General features: G+C 48.0%; 1 protein-coding gene across 2 annotated transcripts in view; it reads right to left on the reverse strand.

Annotated features, from left to right (window-relative positions):
- Window positions 1-11,524, reverse strand: part of SLC25A15 (solute carrier family 25 member 15) — a 32,983-nt gene extending 21,459 nt beyond the window's left edge. Inside the window, exons 1-2 of one of the 2 annotated variants that reach the window (XM_027557342.1) lie at window positions 11,380-11,524; window positions 8,433-8,557 (exon numbers count right to left, since the gene is read on the reverse strand). In XM_027557342.1, coding sequence (XP_027413143.1) covers window positions 8,433-8,487 — 55 coding nt within the window. In that variant the 5' untranslated portion in view covers window positions 8,488-8,557; window positions 11,380-11,524. Of the gene's footprint in view, window positions 1-8,432; window positions 8,558-10,972; window positions 10,995-11,379 lie in introns of those variants that run through there. The other variant, XM_027557343.1, reaches the window with a different exon arrangement.
- Between the last annotated feature and the right edge of the window lie 5,088 nt (window positions 11,525-16,612).

Genomic DNA, 16,612 nt, shown 5'->3' on the forward strand with positions numbered 1-16,612 from the left:
GCTCACACTCAGTAGGGGAGAAGGATGTGTTCAACAATCAGAGCCACTGATGTGAAGGTGGGACGTGTGTTCAGGAGCATTGGTCAGAGGCACCTGGGGTTGAAGCCTGACTCTGCTATGAAATCCAGGACAAGCGATGTGACTTCTGAGTCTCAGTTCCCTACTGGGATAGCATGAGGATTAGGATAAGGGTCTAACATTACGGTTGCTACAGAAGGGGTTAATTTATAGGGGTTAACTGTGTGTGCGTCCACATAAAAGGAAGGGGAGAGGAATGGTCTGGAAAGAGTTCATCACTCCTCTGTCTGTTGCCCAGTGGTCCTGATGACTATCAGAAAAATAACAGGAGACTAGGCCACAGAGAAAGAAAACAAAGAGCCTAATTAGTCCCCAAAGAGCTAAATGTTTGACCCTATGCGAAAACCTCTTATCTGGACTCTAATGACTTGTATTCAGACAGGAACTAGACTGAAACTTGCCTTGCTTCAGTTCAGTTTAGTCGCTCAGTCGTGTCTGACTCTTTGCGACCCCATGAACCGCAGCATGCCAGGCCTCCCTGTCCATCACCAACTCCTGGAGTTTACCCAAACTCACGTCCATTGACTTGGTGATGCCATCCAACCATCTCATCCTCTGTCATCCCCTTCTTCTCCTGCCTTCAATCTTTCCCAGCATCAGGGTCTTTTCAATGAGTCAGCTCTTTGCATCAGGTGGCCAGAGTACTGGAGTTTCAGCTTCAACATCAGTCCTTCCAATGAACATCCAGGACTGATCTCCTTTAGGATGGACTGCTTGATCTCCTTGCAGTCCAAGGGACTCTCAAGAGTCTTCTCCAACACCACAGTTCAAAAGCATCAATTCTTCAGCGCTCAGCTTTCTTTATAGCTTAGCACACATACTTATATGCTTTTATACTGTTAAGAGTATTAAATACAGCAAAATCTAAATTGCATTCAATTACAACTCTGATGTGAGGAAGTGAATGATTTATAAACCCTGCAACTCATTGGAAAAGACCCTTAACTTATGCTGGGAAAAGTGTGAGGGCAAGAGGAGAAGGGTACAACAAAGGATGAAATGGTTGAAATGCTTGGATGGCAGCACTGACTTAATAGACAGGAGTCTGAGAAAACTCCAGGAGATAGTGAAGGATAGGGAAGCCTGGTGTGCTGCAGTTCATGGGGTCACAAACAGGTGGACACAACTTAGCGACTGAACAACATACACCCTGTGGTATCCCCAGACCCTGGGCTGGGTCAGCGTTTGGGGAACTGTCCCTGGTGAACACTTCCACCTCCCCTTGGGCCAGGATGTCCTGTACTTGTGCCAGGACACACAACCACTGGATGAGGTTATTAAAGCCTCAGCAAAGCTGAAGAGAAGGCAAGCAACCTAGATGTCCATAGACAGATGAATGGATAAAGAAGATGTGGTACATATATACAATGGAATATTACTCAGCCATAAAAAGGAATGAAACTGAGTTGTTTGCAGCGACATGGATGAACCTAGAGAACGAAGCCAGAAAAACAAATAATGTGCATTAATGTATACATACAGACTCTAGAAAAATGGTACCGATGAACCTATTTGCAGGGCAGGAATAGAGACACAGATGTAGACCTGTGGACACAGGAGGGTGAGACAAATTGAGAGTGCGGCACCGATGTATACACACTGCCATATGTAAAAGAGATAGCTAGTGGGAAGCTGCTGATAGCTGGGAGCTCAGCTCGGCGCTCTGTGATGACCTAGAGGGGTGGGACAGAGACTCAAGAGGGAAGGGATATACAGCTGCTTCAGGATGTTGTACAGCAGAAACTAACAACACTGTAAAGCAATTAGCCTCCAATTTAAAAACAAAACAAAAAAGAACCAGAGAAAACTGACAAAGTATTTCAGAAATATAATTTCACAACTTTGACATAATAAGTTACTCCAACTACACTCTGGAAAGTAGAGATGGAGCGAGGGCTGTTAGGAATAACTCCCAATTATTGGTAGATGAACATTTACCCAAGAGTCTGAAAACTGAACTGTTAAGCACGCACAGGTATGGTCTCCATGATCCTATCGCCGTTGTTCCTCCCTTCTAGGAGAGCTATGACACGTTTCTGCTTTTGTCCTGCCACACTATCGCCAGTCCTGAATTAGTGGAATATAATTTAATAAGATGTTACCATAATTAGAGTCATTCTCTCTCAGGTACTGATGAGCTAGAATGAAATAAGATCCTACTCATGTCAAAAATAATCATTTCAAAAGAAGAGGTGACTGTCAGAATTTTTAAAGTGGGTTCATAATCTTGACAGCCTAGATGGGGATACATGGAAAAAAGCATTTAATTCAGAGCATTAAAATCCTATCTTAACCAGGAGTTTTCCATATTTTCACCCAACCATCCTGAACAGCGCAGACATCTGGGTAGCTACAGTACCCATCTGCTGCTTATCTATAACAGTTTCCATCTCCAACAGGGAGACAGTAGGAGGCTAACGTACTTCCAATGCTACCTACAATTCTCTCCCTTCATCCATGGATGCAAGCTAACTTCCTATGTAACTTGTGGCTCAGTCACTCAGTCACTCAGTCATGTCCACCTCTTTTGCAGCCCCGTGGACAGTAGTCTTCCAGGCTCCTCTATCCATGGGATTTTCCCAGCAAGAATACTGGAGTGGGTTGCCATTTCCGTCTCCAGGGGATCTTCCTGACCTCAGGGATCAAACTCTCATCTCTGCCTCTTCTGCACTGAAGGCGGATTCTGTACCACTGAGCCACCAGGGAAGCTCAGACAAATGACACCGTCATGGCACTCATCACGCCCTGCTCAAGGACGTGATAACTATTCTGAACACCAGCACTAACCCAAGACCAAGACGGTCCTCATACCTGTCGAGTCTACAAAGCTATGAATAATTTACAGGAATTATCTCTTTCCCTATTTGCCTAGAGTTCAGACCTCTGATCATCTTGCTCTCCGTAAGAAACAAGAGGGGGTTCCTCCAATCAAAAAAAATAATAATTTTTAAAAGTTCATTAAAAAAAAGAAACAAAAGGGGGACTTCACTGGCGGTCCAGTGGTTGAGATTCCAAGGCACAATTTGATCCCTAGTTGGGCAAGTAAGCCCATAGGTTACAACTAGAGAAGCCTGTGTGCTTCAACGAAGACCCAGCACAGCCCCCAAAAAAGAAAACAAAGAGACCCATTCTCTGCACTTTTGTGTAGGTGTCTCTGTGGCACTTTCCTCTGCAGGAGACGTGTTGCAACCTACATCTTCTCAAGGTTGCAGTTGTGGATTTTGGTCCCACACAGAGTAGAGCCAGCAGGTGAAAAACTGGTGAGGAAATCCACCAGGGCCGAGACAGTGACGGTGGTGATGGACAGCGCTCGGGGAGGCCCTGTGGGAATGGAGAGGCAGACCTTCACCCGGGAGGACCTGGCCATCCACGCAGAAAGGACAGCCTCCGACCCGCCAGAGGCAGGCAGTCAATGCTCCCCTTAGTGGTGCAGAAAGGCGTGCCATTTTCAAAATATGCCAACCAAAAAGTGCTTATGGTTTGTTGTTAATTTTGGCATTTGAAAGGATAAACCTCAATGATCTAAAAATGCCACATTTTGGGGACTTCCCTGGCGGTCCAGTTGTTAGGACTTCCTAACTCAGACAGTAAAGAATCTGCCGGCAATGCAGGAGACTGGGGTTTGATCCCTACGTAAGGAAGATCCCCTGGAAGAGGGCATGGCAACCCACTCCAGTATTCTTGCCTGGAGAATCCCATGGACAGAGGAGCCTGGGGCTACAGCCCATGGGGTCACAAAGAATCAGGCACTCAAGACTGAATGACTAATACCATTTACAACAGGTGGTGTGGCTTCCATCCCTGGCTGGGGAACTAGGATCCCACATGCCAAAAAATAAAATGCCACTTTCCCGACTACTTAAGCAAGGCACATTGCAACAGAGCAGTCGGGGGAAAGAATGCATCCTTTTACATTGATAGTTGTTAAACTACTAGACCTTCGAATGCCACTAAGGTTTCCCTGTAAGGGGATTTAACTTTTGTGATCCAAGCTGCCTCGTTTCAATAATTATCCAATTACCTAACCAACTGCCTTCAAATCTTCCCCAACCAGCTGCCTGGGCCTCTCGATCTTTTCCTGGCATCGCTCCTACAGCAGCTTCAGACACGGAAGCTGCGCCTTAGAGTAGACGAGCTGGACTGAAACACTGCTTGATGGAGGAGGTTTGTCTAGAAGACACACACACCAAAGAACACACGGATGCTACACTCACATCACCTGCAACCACGGCTGCCTCTGCTCTCACACACATCGCTTCCATGGGTGGTCCGTGTCTACAAAGCACTAAGGGTCCTCTGCTCCTGGCAACGGCCACAGAAAAATCCCAAAGCCCCCCAGTTTCCCCATCCAGAGAGCTGGGGCAGTGAAGCCCCCAAAGGAATCCCCACCTCTGGGAGACACTGTTGGCCATCATGTAGCATCAGAAAAAAGATCACAGAACGGGGCAAGGAACCAGGCAGCCAAGGTCCTTGCCCTGTCTTTATTTACACCATCTATTGACAGCTGTGCAGCCTTGAACAAATCCACTGTCCCTCTCTGGGCCCCTTTTCTACACATACAAGAGCAGTCGAGTCAAGGGTCTCTAAAGGCCCTTCTAGCTCCATCACTCACAGGCTGAAACCTCTCAAAAATGGGACGGCTGCTTCCCATTCTCAGGTCACCACGAGGGACCTCCTCTGCCTGGTGTCTCACAGGCTTAGCACCCAGGAAGCCTGCTGACCTCAGATGTCAAGACAACCAGGGTGGTATGACATCAGTGAGGGGCGACCCTGGGTTTGCAGTGCAAGAAGGAACACCTACCCACAGTTAGCAGAAAAAATAAATGCTAATGTGTATAAGGGCCTGATACATGTTAATACCACTGTAAAAGAGCAGGTGTACTGGCAAATGCCTTACACAGCCAGGTTCCTGACAATATTGTTGCAATTTATATCTTTAAATATTCCTATACGGGCCTTAAACACGTTTTTAAAAAAAAAAAGGCACGTGTACTGGCGAATGCCTTACACAGCCAGACTCCGGACAATACTGTTGCAATTTACATCTTTACAGATTACTATTATGAATGCAGATACAGTTATGAATGCAGTACTCAAATGCCTGTCCTTTCCAGGAAAAGCAAAAATGCTTTAATTCTATCACAACAGATCCTACACCTTTGACAGACTGAAAAGACACAGAATTCCAAAAGCTGAGCTTCCCCCATGGGGTGAAACCCACTCCTACTGCAGAGACACGAACTGAGCACAAGCGTTCACGGGAGGGTACGAGGCAGGCAGCTGGGCCCATGGTCGCCAAAGTCAGCGTCCTCTTCCAGCGAATGACAAGGGGCAGGGGTTAAAGGGATGGAGAGGGGACAGTGCGAGGGCCTGGGGCTCAATCCCACGGCACTCAGCATGCGAAAGGCATCAGGAGGGAACCCAGGCAGCCCTTAGTGCACCCCTCCCCCTCCACCACCCCACCCCGCTCCCGCTCCCGAGGCCTCTGACCTGGGAGTGCCCCTGCCTGCACTTCTTATCAGTGTCTTGCAGCATACCGTCTCCAGACTTCCTCAAGAGCCTACTGTGGTCAAGGTCTGGTTCATGGAAAAATACTTTGAACTTCCCTGAATCCCTGATTTCTTTTTGACAATTAAGATGACAGGATGAGAGCAGGCAGCCCTCTGATTGCCCTTCATCTGCTGACCCAGGAGGGCCCCCCCAGATAAGAGGACGGGGGGCGACCCACTCCCCTGGCCTCTCCGCTCCAGGGAGCCATGACAAGAATCGGTGAAGGAGGCGAGGAGCAGTCAGGGTTTCCACTGGGAAAGTGGTGGGCATTCCAGCGCTTCTCCGGCCGTAAAATCATCCAGGAATCCGAAGAACCAAGTCATCACTCAGGCACTTGGAATTCTGTCATCTGCCTCTCACTGAGTAAAGGCGGCCTTTCTGAAGAGTGGCCTGCGTGGCAGGCGTGGCCGAGAACTTGCCAGTGCCTGGGACGGGAGTTATTGGGGCACCAGGGGCGGAGGACAGAGTCTGCCTTGGCACTCACCCCATCCACCACTCCCCGGCCAGGCCTGGGGCCTCTCCTTTCCTTTCAGGGCTTTAAGACACAGTCAAAAGTCAGTCTTATTTACCGAAGATATTTCTAAGGGTTTCCGTTCTCTCCTCAGTGGTAGTAAGGACAGTCTCTGGGATTTCCCTGGAGAAATGGTACAGCATTACTTCTGCACACAAGGGCTCTCAAGAATGCCAGGCTAGGAGTAGAATCCTGTGTATCCCAGCCACGTGGCAATGGACATGTGGCTTCAGCTCTGAGCTGTGATCTCACAGTCTTCTAGCTGTGAACCAGGGACATTCCCACCCTTTACCCTGACTCCCAGTTGGCTTATTTTTTGTCTTTTTATTTTTGTCAATTAAAAAACTTTTTAAATTGGAGGATAAATGCTTTACAATATTGTGTTGGTTTCTGATATACATCAACATGAATCAGCCATAGGCATACATATGTCCTCTTGAAACCCTCTTCCACCCCTCTAGGTTGTCACAGAGCACGGGCCTGAGCTCCCTGCATCATACAGCCAATTCCCGCTGGCTATTTTACATACGATGATGCATGTTTCCAGGCTGTTCTCTCAATGTGTCCCCCCTTCTCCTTCCCCCACTGTGTCCAGAAGTCTATTCTCTGTCTGCTTCTCCACTGCTGCCCTGCAAATAGGTTGTTCACCAGTGCCATCCTTCTAGATTCCATATATATATATATATGCGTGCATTAATATATGATATTTTTCTCTTTCTGACTTACTTCACTCTGTATAATAGGCTCTAGTTTATCTACCTACTTAGGACTCACTCAAGTGTGTTCTTTTTTACGGCTGAGTAAGCGACTTCCCTTTCACTTTCATGCATTGGAGAAGGAAATGGCAACCTGCTCCAGTGTTCTTGCCTGGAGAATCCCAGGGACGGGGGAGCCTGGTGGGCTGCCGTCTATGGGGTCGCACAGAGTCGGACACGACTGAAGTGACTTAGCAGCCTCAGCAACAGCAAGCTGGTTTTAGGAAAGGCAGAGGAACCAGAGATCAAATTGCCAACATCCGATGGATCATTGATAAAGCAAGAGAGTTCCAGAAAAACATCTATTTCTGCTCTATTGACTATGCCAAAGCCTTTGACTGTGTGGATCACAATAAACTGTGGAAAATTCTTTAAGAGATGGGAATACCAGACCACCTGACCTGCCTCTTGAGAAATCTGTATGCAGGTCAGGAATCAACAGTTAGAACTGGACATGGAACAACAGACTGGTTCCAAATAGGAAAAGGAGTACGTTAAGGCTGTATATTGTCACCCTGCTTATTTAACTTCTATGCAGAGTACATCATGAGAGACGCTGGGCTGGAAGAAGCACAAGCTGGAATCAAGATTGCCAGGAGAAATATCAATAACCTCAGATATGCAGATGACACCACCCTTATGGCAGAAAGTGAAGAGGAACTAAAGAGCCTCTTCATGAGAGTGAAAGAGGAGAGTGAAAAAATTGGCTTAAAGCTCAACATTCAGAAAACGAAGATCATGGCGTCCGGTCCCATCACTTCATGGGAAATAGATGGGGAAACAGTGTCAGACTTTATCTTTTTGGGCTCCAAAATCACTGCAGATGGTGACTGTAGCCATGAAATTAAAAGATGCGTACTCCTTGGAAGGAAAGTTATGACCAACCTAGATAGCATATTCAAAAGCAGAGACATTACTTTGCCAACAAAGGTCCGTCTAGTCAAGGCTATGGTTTTTCCTGTGGTCGTGTATGGATGTGAGAGTTGGACTGTGAAGAAAACTGAGCGCCGAAGAATTGATTCTTTTGAACTGTGGTGTTGGAGAAGACTCTTGCGAGTCCCTTGGACTGCAAGGAGATCCAACCAGTCTATTCTGAAGGAGATCAGTCCTGGGTGTTCATTGGAAGGACTGATGCTGAGGCTGAAACCTCCAATACTTTGGCCACCTCATGCGAAGAGCTGACTCATTGGAAAAGACCCTGATGCTGGGAGGGATTGGGGGCAGGAGGAGAAGGGGATGACAGAGGATGAGATGGTTGAATGGCATCACTGACTCAATGGACATGAGTTTGGGTGAACTCCAGGAGTTGGTGATGGACAGGGAGGCCTGGCGTGCTGCGATTCATGGGGTTGCAAAGAGTCGGACACGACTGGGCGACTGAACTGAACATTCCACTGTATATACGTAACGCCTACCTTCTGCTGTACTTGCAACACAGTATTACATTCCCGTTAAGCGGATTCATTACAAGGTCCTGGAGTGACAGAGGCAATGTGCTCACTGGATCTCACTCCCAGAAGGTACTTGAGGATCCTTACCTGCGGCCCCAGCCGTGAGGTCAATGGCAGCTTGGATGGCAGGGTTGGATTTCATATTCTCCCGCTCCTCTGCTGGGCTCTGTGGAGGGTGACTCACTGGAGCTTATGACGGGCACCTCATATCCCTGGGAGGAAGCCAGAGCTCACCATCAGTCGGGCCTCTGCAGCCCCCCTTTCTCTAGGCTGCCCAGCTACTGGACTTGAACCTCACGGAACTGGGAAACTGGCTCTGAGTGGCTCCAGAGGAGGGGGCTAAGGGGGTCAGAGCAGCTCAGTCATCAGCCTCCCCTTCTCCCTACCCATCACCTCCCCATAAAAAACACAAGAGATTGAAAACCTTTTCTGAGTATCACTGCTCCATCAACAGGTGGGGGGACTTCAACCAACTTTTCTGAAACTCTCAGAAACAAAGGCCAACCAAGCCAAGCAGACACCACAAGTCCCATCAAACCAGTTTTTCAGAGGCCTAGGTTGAACTCTCAATCCACTAGGCTCTGTTCCAAATTCAGACAGCAGCCTGAGACCCTAAAAGAATGCCACAAAGCAGGAGGTCTGAAAAGGAATGAGTTAGGAGCTCTGCCAAGTGACACCTGCTTGGGTCTGAATGCCTACTCTGCCACCAGTAGGGGGGGGCCCCTGGGCCTGTAAAGCTGGAGGTCCCTGTCTATACAAGGTCTCTGTCTATACTATCATAATCTGAGAGCAATCAGAAATAGCCATATTGGATAAGTACAATGATAAACTGTGAATATGCACCAGGAGTTCTTAGAACTACAAAACATTAGCAGCAAACATTCCCGTCATCAGACTTCCCTCCAGAGCCTCTCAACATAAACGTGCGCACAGATCACCTGGGGACCTTATTAAAAGGCGGATTCTGATGTGATTGGCTTCAAGTGGGACCAGAAACGCTGCCTGCCTGACGTGCTCCTAGGTGAGGTTGATGATGCCTGGTGTTAACTGTATTTTGAGTAGCAACACCTGCTCCATTGCCCCCAAATTTGCTTGATAAGAATCAGCTGGGACACTTGTTAAATATTCAAATAACCAGGCCGCTCTCCTGGAGATCTTGCTTCAGTAGGTTTGAGCTGGAGTCTAGAAGTTTGGGAAAATCAGAGTCTACTTTTCTACCTTTAGACAAATAAAACAAAACAAAAAAATCAACCGTTGCCATGGAATTGACTTAAATAAATATTGACTAGAAAAGAAGAGGTAGTTCTTTAACAGAATATTCTTACGTGTGAGTAACAAGGAACGCTTTTTAACCGTCACACCGAAGATACCACACCCAGTCAGGCCACCTCTCAGAGGGGGTGGGTGGGCTGAATGATCCATGAATACCAAGCTCACCCTAATCACCAGCAGAAAATAATTTTAGCCACTAAGAAGTTTTTCAACCGCTTAAAATATGTTGTCAATGACCAGACACCAAGAATCTCCCTTTAAAAAAAGTGTTAAAACTAGCAACAAAAGTACAGCATTTTATAAAGCAACTAACTCAGACATAAAAACCACAGACTTTATGTTACCGATAGGCCTGGAGAGGCAGTGCCAATGACTAATGTTGATAAGACGGGGACCATCCAGTAGTGAGAGAAGGATATCAGGGTCCTAATCCAATCTCCTCCTTTTCCAAATGGAAAAACTGAGGCCAGAGGAAGCCAATGGCTCATCCAAGGTCATACAACAAGTCTGCGACAGACAGCATTCAATGCAAGTCTTAGCTTTTGGGTCTGTGCTTATCAACCAATACTTAATTCCAAAGTATCCCCACCTGATCAAAAGGAGAAAAAGCACTCAACCCTGCATTTTAGAGGGAAAAGGAGCCACAGATGGTGGCAATCCAAAGGGGTTCATTTGCGTGGCAGGCGGGGGGGGGGGGGGGGGGGGGCGGGGGGGGGCGGGGCGGGGGTACATTTCTCCCTTAGAAAGAAAGAGGCATAGCAGATGTTACTATGTCATCAACGCGAATTTAACCCTTTTAGGCAAGTCAGACATAAACACATCAACTCCTGCACATAACTACTTGTAGAATCATTAGGACTGTTAACAGTGATGGAAACTGACAGATTAACTCAGAAGATGTGAGCAACTGTTTCAAACTATGCATGGCTTTGGCTTGAGGAAGACATATGGTTTGAGGGCGTTAAGACTGACCAACCTGAGTTAGACTGATTTATGAGCCTTCAGTACCAATTGAAACAGAAAAACTGAACCTTGCGGAGTCCCTTTATCCTTCTTTCAAACTACAGGGGAGTCCCACTCCAGAAGACCATGTACATTTCCCATTCCTCGGGGAAATTCATTTCTTGTGCGGGAGAATCCGAGGACCCCCGCCTTCCCCCACCAGATCACAGTTTAGGGAAGATTCCAGCTTCAGGCCGAAGCTGGGGTGAGGGGAGGCCGCCCGCCATCAGAGCGCCCAGAGAGGGGCGCCCCACGGGCGCAAGGATGCAAACCAGTCTCGCCGCTTAGCAGCCGAGACCGGAGCTCCCGCTTCGGGGGCTCGGGATCCCGGTCCGCCCAAAGGGTTAGCTTACGGAGACGACTTCCAACTTCTTCCCGGCTCTAAACGTCCGCTGACTCTACCCAGCAACCTGCCCGAGTCTCCCATTCATACGCGCCTCCGCCCTGCGCGGCGCCGCGCGGACCCAGGAGGCTGGGTGACATGACTAGCGGGGCAAAGGAGGACAACCTTTCCCGGGCGGTGACCGCGGCGCGCAGGAGGCCGCGGGGCCCGAGGGTCTACGGGGAAGTCCAGGGCCGAGCGCGGGAAAGGGGCGCCCGCGGGATCCCCGGGCACGTGGGCGGCGCGTGTGGGCCCGGGGACTCCGGATCCCCGCCGCCCGGGAAGGTCACGCAGCCCGGGCGCCGAGGCCCGCCCGCTCCCCGCTCCCTCCCGGCAGGTTCCCCGCAGTCCGCGAGCGCCTGACCGGGCTGCGCTTACCACCGCGTCCTCCTCGCGCTCCGCCGCCTGCTCTCGGCTCTGGCTCGGCGGCGGGGGTGGCGGCTTAACACCCACGTCTGCCGCGGCCCTGCCCTCCAGCCCCGCCTCCCGTGCCCGACTGCCGCCGGCGGCGGCCCCCGGGCCTCCGGAGCGCCCCTGCGGCCGGGGCGGGCGGCGCGGGCCCGGGGCTGCAGCGCCTCCCGCCCGCCGGCCGGGGAAGCGGAAGTCGGCGCGGTGCGGCGGCGCGCTCGGGCTCGGGGACCGCCGGGGGCCGCGAGCGGGCGGGGCTGGCCGGGCTGGCGGGGCCGGAGGGCCGGCCGGGAGTCGGGGCCTCCACGTTGCTTTACTGCCCGCTCGGTTCCCGGAGGCCCGTGGTGAGCTCGACTCTAGCTCGACTTCAGAGCGGGCGCTGGGAGTGCCTGGAGTTAGACGAGTGACAAGTCTGCAGGGTGTTGACTTGGCTGGGACTCGGGGCTCAAGGCCTTCATTTTATGTTATAATTGAGCACCAAAGTACTGAAATGAAAAATACATTCGCTTATTGCCGGTAAAAACAAAACCCCAAAACATTTCCCATTCCACCTTCCGCGAGGAAATCTACACAGATGACATTTGGGAAAAGCACACCCATCAATGGAAACCGTAACTCTGTCTTTTATAAGAATAGTTTCCAACGGGTGTCTCAGACAATAAAGAATCCGCCTGCAATGCAGGGACCTGGGTTCCATCCCTAGGTTGGGAAGATCCCCTGAAGGAGGGCATGGCAACCCACTCCAATGTTCTTGCCAGGAGAATTCCATGGACAGAGGAGCCTGGTCAGGTACAGTCCATGGGGTCGCAAAGAGTCGGACACGACTGAGCGACTAAGCGCATGACCAAGCGCAATGAATTATAGACTAGTTCTGCACCTCTCTGGCATTTCATTAAAAAGCACAGTTCAAGGTTTCTGTTGTGCACTGGGAGTAGAGGAATTTTCTCTAGTGTCCCAGGCAAAGACTCACTCATTTGGGAGGGTGTTGATCTGTGACTCACAGCTGTTCCATTAACAGTCATGGTCTTGGTGCTTTGGTTCAGACATCATGAATTCATTTTCCTTTCCTACACCGTGTTTTCTTCTTTAAACTGTGTTATCATTTTTCTTTTACAACTTTCTGCCCTGTTTGAATGTGGTGTTGGCCTACTGCCAGTGTAACTAAAGTGATTTTTGGTGACTGCGTCCTAAGTGTTAAGTTGCTTCAGTCGTGTCTGACTCTTTGTGACCCTATGGACTGTAGCCAGCCAGGCTTCTCTGTCCATGAGATTCTCCAGGCAAGAATACTGGAGTGGGTTGCCATTTCCTTCTCCAGGGGATCTTCCCAACCCAGGGATTGAACCCATGTCTCTTATGGGTTCTCTTATGTCTCTTATGCCTGCATTGGCAGGCAGGTTCTTTACCACTAGCGCCACATGGGAAGCCTGTTTTGTTTTTTTTTTTTTGTGAAGGCCAGTGACAAATATTTGAGGTGGCTTGTGTTAGGGCTTCCCAGGTGACTCAGTGGGTAAAGAATCTGCTTGCAGCTCAAGAGACAGGTTTGATCCCTGCATCCGGAAGATCCCCTGCAGGAGGAAATGGCAACCCACTCCAGTGTTCTTGCCTGGAGAATCCCATGGACAGAGGAGACTGGTGAGCTACAGTCCATGGGTTCACAACGAATTGGATACAACTGAGAGACTGAGTACGTGTTAATGCTTAAACATGAATGCCCAGCTGAATAGACCTGAGCGGGGGATGGTGAGGAAGTGCTGTGAGGGTGTCAGACCTCCTGATACATGCATGGGAGCCCTTCTCAATGTGGCAGAAAACCATTGTCTTCTCACAGAATCAGCACTTTAGAACTCAAGCTTCTGGAGCATAATTTAATTACAGAAACAAGCCAGAGCATTTGAGCGACTTGCCCAGTGACATGTAGCATAACCAGTGAGAAGAAGAACCCTCAGTATAATGTCCTAGAGGATTGGCACTTTCCGTGGCACCTGGCCTGGTGGCTTTTGCAAACCAGAAACATGAGGCCCAAAGGAGCTAACTAGAGGTAGGCTTAGACCTCCTGTTACAGATTAGAAAAAGCCCTGGAATTGGAGCAAGGCCACCTGTGTTAAAATCTCCATGACCTTTAGTGAGTCATTTAGCCTTTCCAAACCTCAGCTATCACGTGACAGCGTCGTGGCCTCCTTTGAATCCCGCTGCTTGTGGGAGCCTGCAGTAGCAATACGGCTTGGGGAGGGTGGGGGGTGGCGTGCTGCTACTCCAGATCAGGGTCTCCTGACATTTTGTCCTGTCTTGCTTTAGCGCCTTAACTCTCATCACTCTCCCCAAGGCTTTTACATTTCTTCTCTCCCTCACCTCTCCTTCACAACCCTCAGCCTCAATTCTGTAAACTAAGAAGCAATCAAGAAACTTCCCTGCAAGTTTTTAACCCCTCATTTACGAAGTTGCCTTTTTGCACAAACTCTCACCTGTTTTCTTCTCCATTTGCTGTCTGGCTTACTACCCCCATGGCCGGGAAAATGACGCAGGTGAAGAAACTGAGGCCTAGAGGGGTCAAGGGACTTAACTGATGTTGTACAGTTACTGAAAGGAGAGGTGGGACTCAGAGTTCATATTGTTAACTGCTATGCTCTACAGTAATACCTCCCAGAAGGCCTCCTCTGAAAAGCAAGAGGGTTGCAGGAACCCTTTCTCCTGGAAAGAGCTCCATAATATCTCCCTTCATAATATTTTGTTAAAAATCACCTCTTACAATGGTGGCCCTGTATGCTATCTTTGCTTTAGGAATAGAGACATATGTAGATGTGAAAAGGTTTAACATCTCACAGGAGCTCAGAGGAGGATTGAAAAATCACCTGACTGCCATTAAATCATGAAAGTTTTCGTCCTAAGGGTTATTCCCCCGGGACCTGTTGGCCTCTTGAGAAGAAAATTTTAGAGTCATGCATCACTGCTCTCCGTAGAGGTTAGTCAACCCAATGATATTTCAAATCCAGGTTCAAAACAGCAAAGAAGTCAATGCACTGACCTCTTTGCTCCAGGCATCTGTGTGCAGCACTTGGGATTGCATAATCCAGGAACATCAGTGCAGCTGGCTCTGGGGTGAGAGGGAAGGTATGACGCAGGTCAGAGGTGAGGGGACAGACAGAGTGGCTGCATGAAAAGAGAGCTTCTGCTGTTTCAACAGAATTTCACAATGTGCTGGTTAATGATACTAAAAGAAGAAAGAATTTCACCACTTGAAGCCTTTGGGCCCTGATATCATGTGAGTGTGTTTTAACAAAGTGTTAACTGGAGCCGCAAATAATTCAGAAACATAAATTATCTCTCATTCAAGGATACCTTTTGTTAATGAGAAAGAAGAAACTGCTTTGATCACACAATTTTAACTCCCACTGAATATTTTTGGCTGCTGATGTAACTTTTATTGAAAACCCTCAAATTTGTTTTGAATCAGATAGAATCTGTATTTGAAATAAATATGTTTGGATTTCTATCAGTGTGATAAAGGAGGGTAATTTGTGTCCTGTGAAAGCATTGTTAGGGCAATGTTTTGAAGGGGGACAGTTTTTTTATTTATCTTTTCCTTGGCAGTTTTTTAATGGTACAAGCAAAAATAAGAAAATCAGCTAAGGTACATGTTTTAAGATCCTTAGGTTTGAATTGGTAAAATATGTTAAAAATGAAAGATAACTTATTATATGGAGAAGGAAATGGCAACCCACTCCAGTGTTCTTGCCTGGAGAATCCCAGGGATGGGGGAGCCTGGTGGGCTGCCGTCTCTGGGGTCTCACAGAGTCGGACACGACTGAAGTGACTTAGCAGCAGCAGCAGCAGCAGCCATGAGCACAGTGGGAGCTTGGTGTTCTGGAGGTGGAGCCGGGGGACAGAAACACTGGAGAAGGAGACTCGGACTCCAGCCAGTACCTATAGTCCAAGAACTTCTGCCTGAGGGGAGGCTCTTCTGACTTCTGTGGGTCTCATCCTTGTGGTTCAGTGGTAAAGAATCCACCTGCAGTGCAGAAGATGCAGTTTCGATCCCTGGGTCAGGAAGATCCCCTATAGGAGAAAATAGCAACCCACTCCAGTATTCTTGCCTGGGAAATCTCATGGACGGAGGAGCCTGGCAGGCTATAGTCCATGAGGTCAAAAAGAGTAGGACCTAACTGAGTACACACACATGCATGTATCCTTCAGAAAAAAAAATAAAACATGTATATATGTTTCAAAAAAAAAAAAAAAAAAAAAAGAAAGATAACTTATTATAGCAAAGAATTAGGAGAAATGCCTCTAAATGGTTAAACTTTAATGGGTTATCAATAAGAGGAAATAGTATGCCATAATATAAAAAAATCATATTCTCATATATGTTTTAGTACATATTTGGCTACAAGTAATAGACTGTCCAGCTGTCAGCATATTTACTTTGAATATAAAAATATTTCTAGAGATAGGAAGTTCTAGGATTGGTTAATTTAACAGCTCAAAGGCATCTGGATCCACTTCTATATTTGTCTTTTCTTTTCCTCATGATCACAAAATGGCTGCCACAGCTCTGCCTATCACATTTTCACACACAACATCCAAAGTCAGAAAGCATTCTCCCATACCAACTTTTTATCAGAGAAAAAAAAATTTTTTTTCCTAGAAGCCCTCTGTCAAACTTCTCCTTATATTTCATTGGCCTGAAACTGGGTGCCATGCTACGCCAAACATAAACATTGGGAAGAGAATGAAGTTACCATGACTGGTCTAAAACAGGTTTCAGTAAACTTCTGAAAAGGACCAGCTGATAAATATTGGGTCAGTCAAAGGAGTTCGGGTTTTCCAAATATTTAAAAAAGAAAGAGACAATGGCAAGCCTCAAAGAGCCCTCAGTCCAAGCAGAAGAGGAAAAAACAAATAATTATAATTCAGGGAAGGTGTGCGGCAAAAGGGTGTGAGTGGTGTGGCATCTCAGAGAAAGGCATGAATAAAAGATGGAAAAGAGAATCTCAGGGCAGGCCTCTAGGAGATTCCCCTATCGGGGTATGTTTTGAAAGGCAAAGTCGTCTTTTTTAAGAAGATGAACAAACGTGTGCTGATGTAGCACTCAGGGCTCTTCCAGTCGGCAGAAGCTAATTCTAGCTGACAGAGCAAAATAGCAGCCAGTTAAAAAGATTCTGGGTGATTCTCCTGATGGCTGAATGGGGAGATGATACTCCCTGAG

This window comes from Bos indicus x Bos taurus, chromosome 12, assembly GCF_003369695.1.
Source record: "Bos indicus x Bos taurus breed Angus x Brahman F1 hybrid chromosome 12, Bos_hybrid_MaternalHap_v2.0, whole genome shotgun sequence".
NCBI classification, from domain to species: domain Eukaryota; kingdom Metazoa; phylum Chordata; class Mammalia; order Artiodactyla; family Bovidae; genus Bos; species Bos indicus x Bos taurus.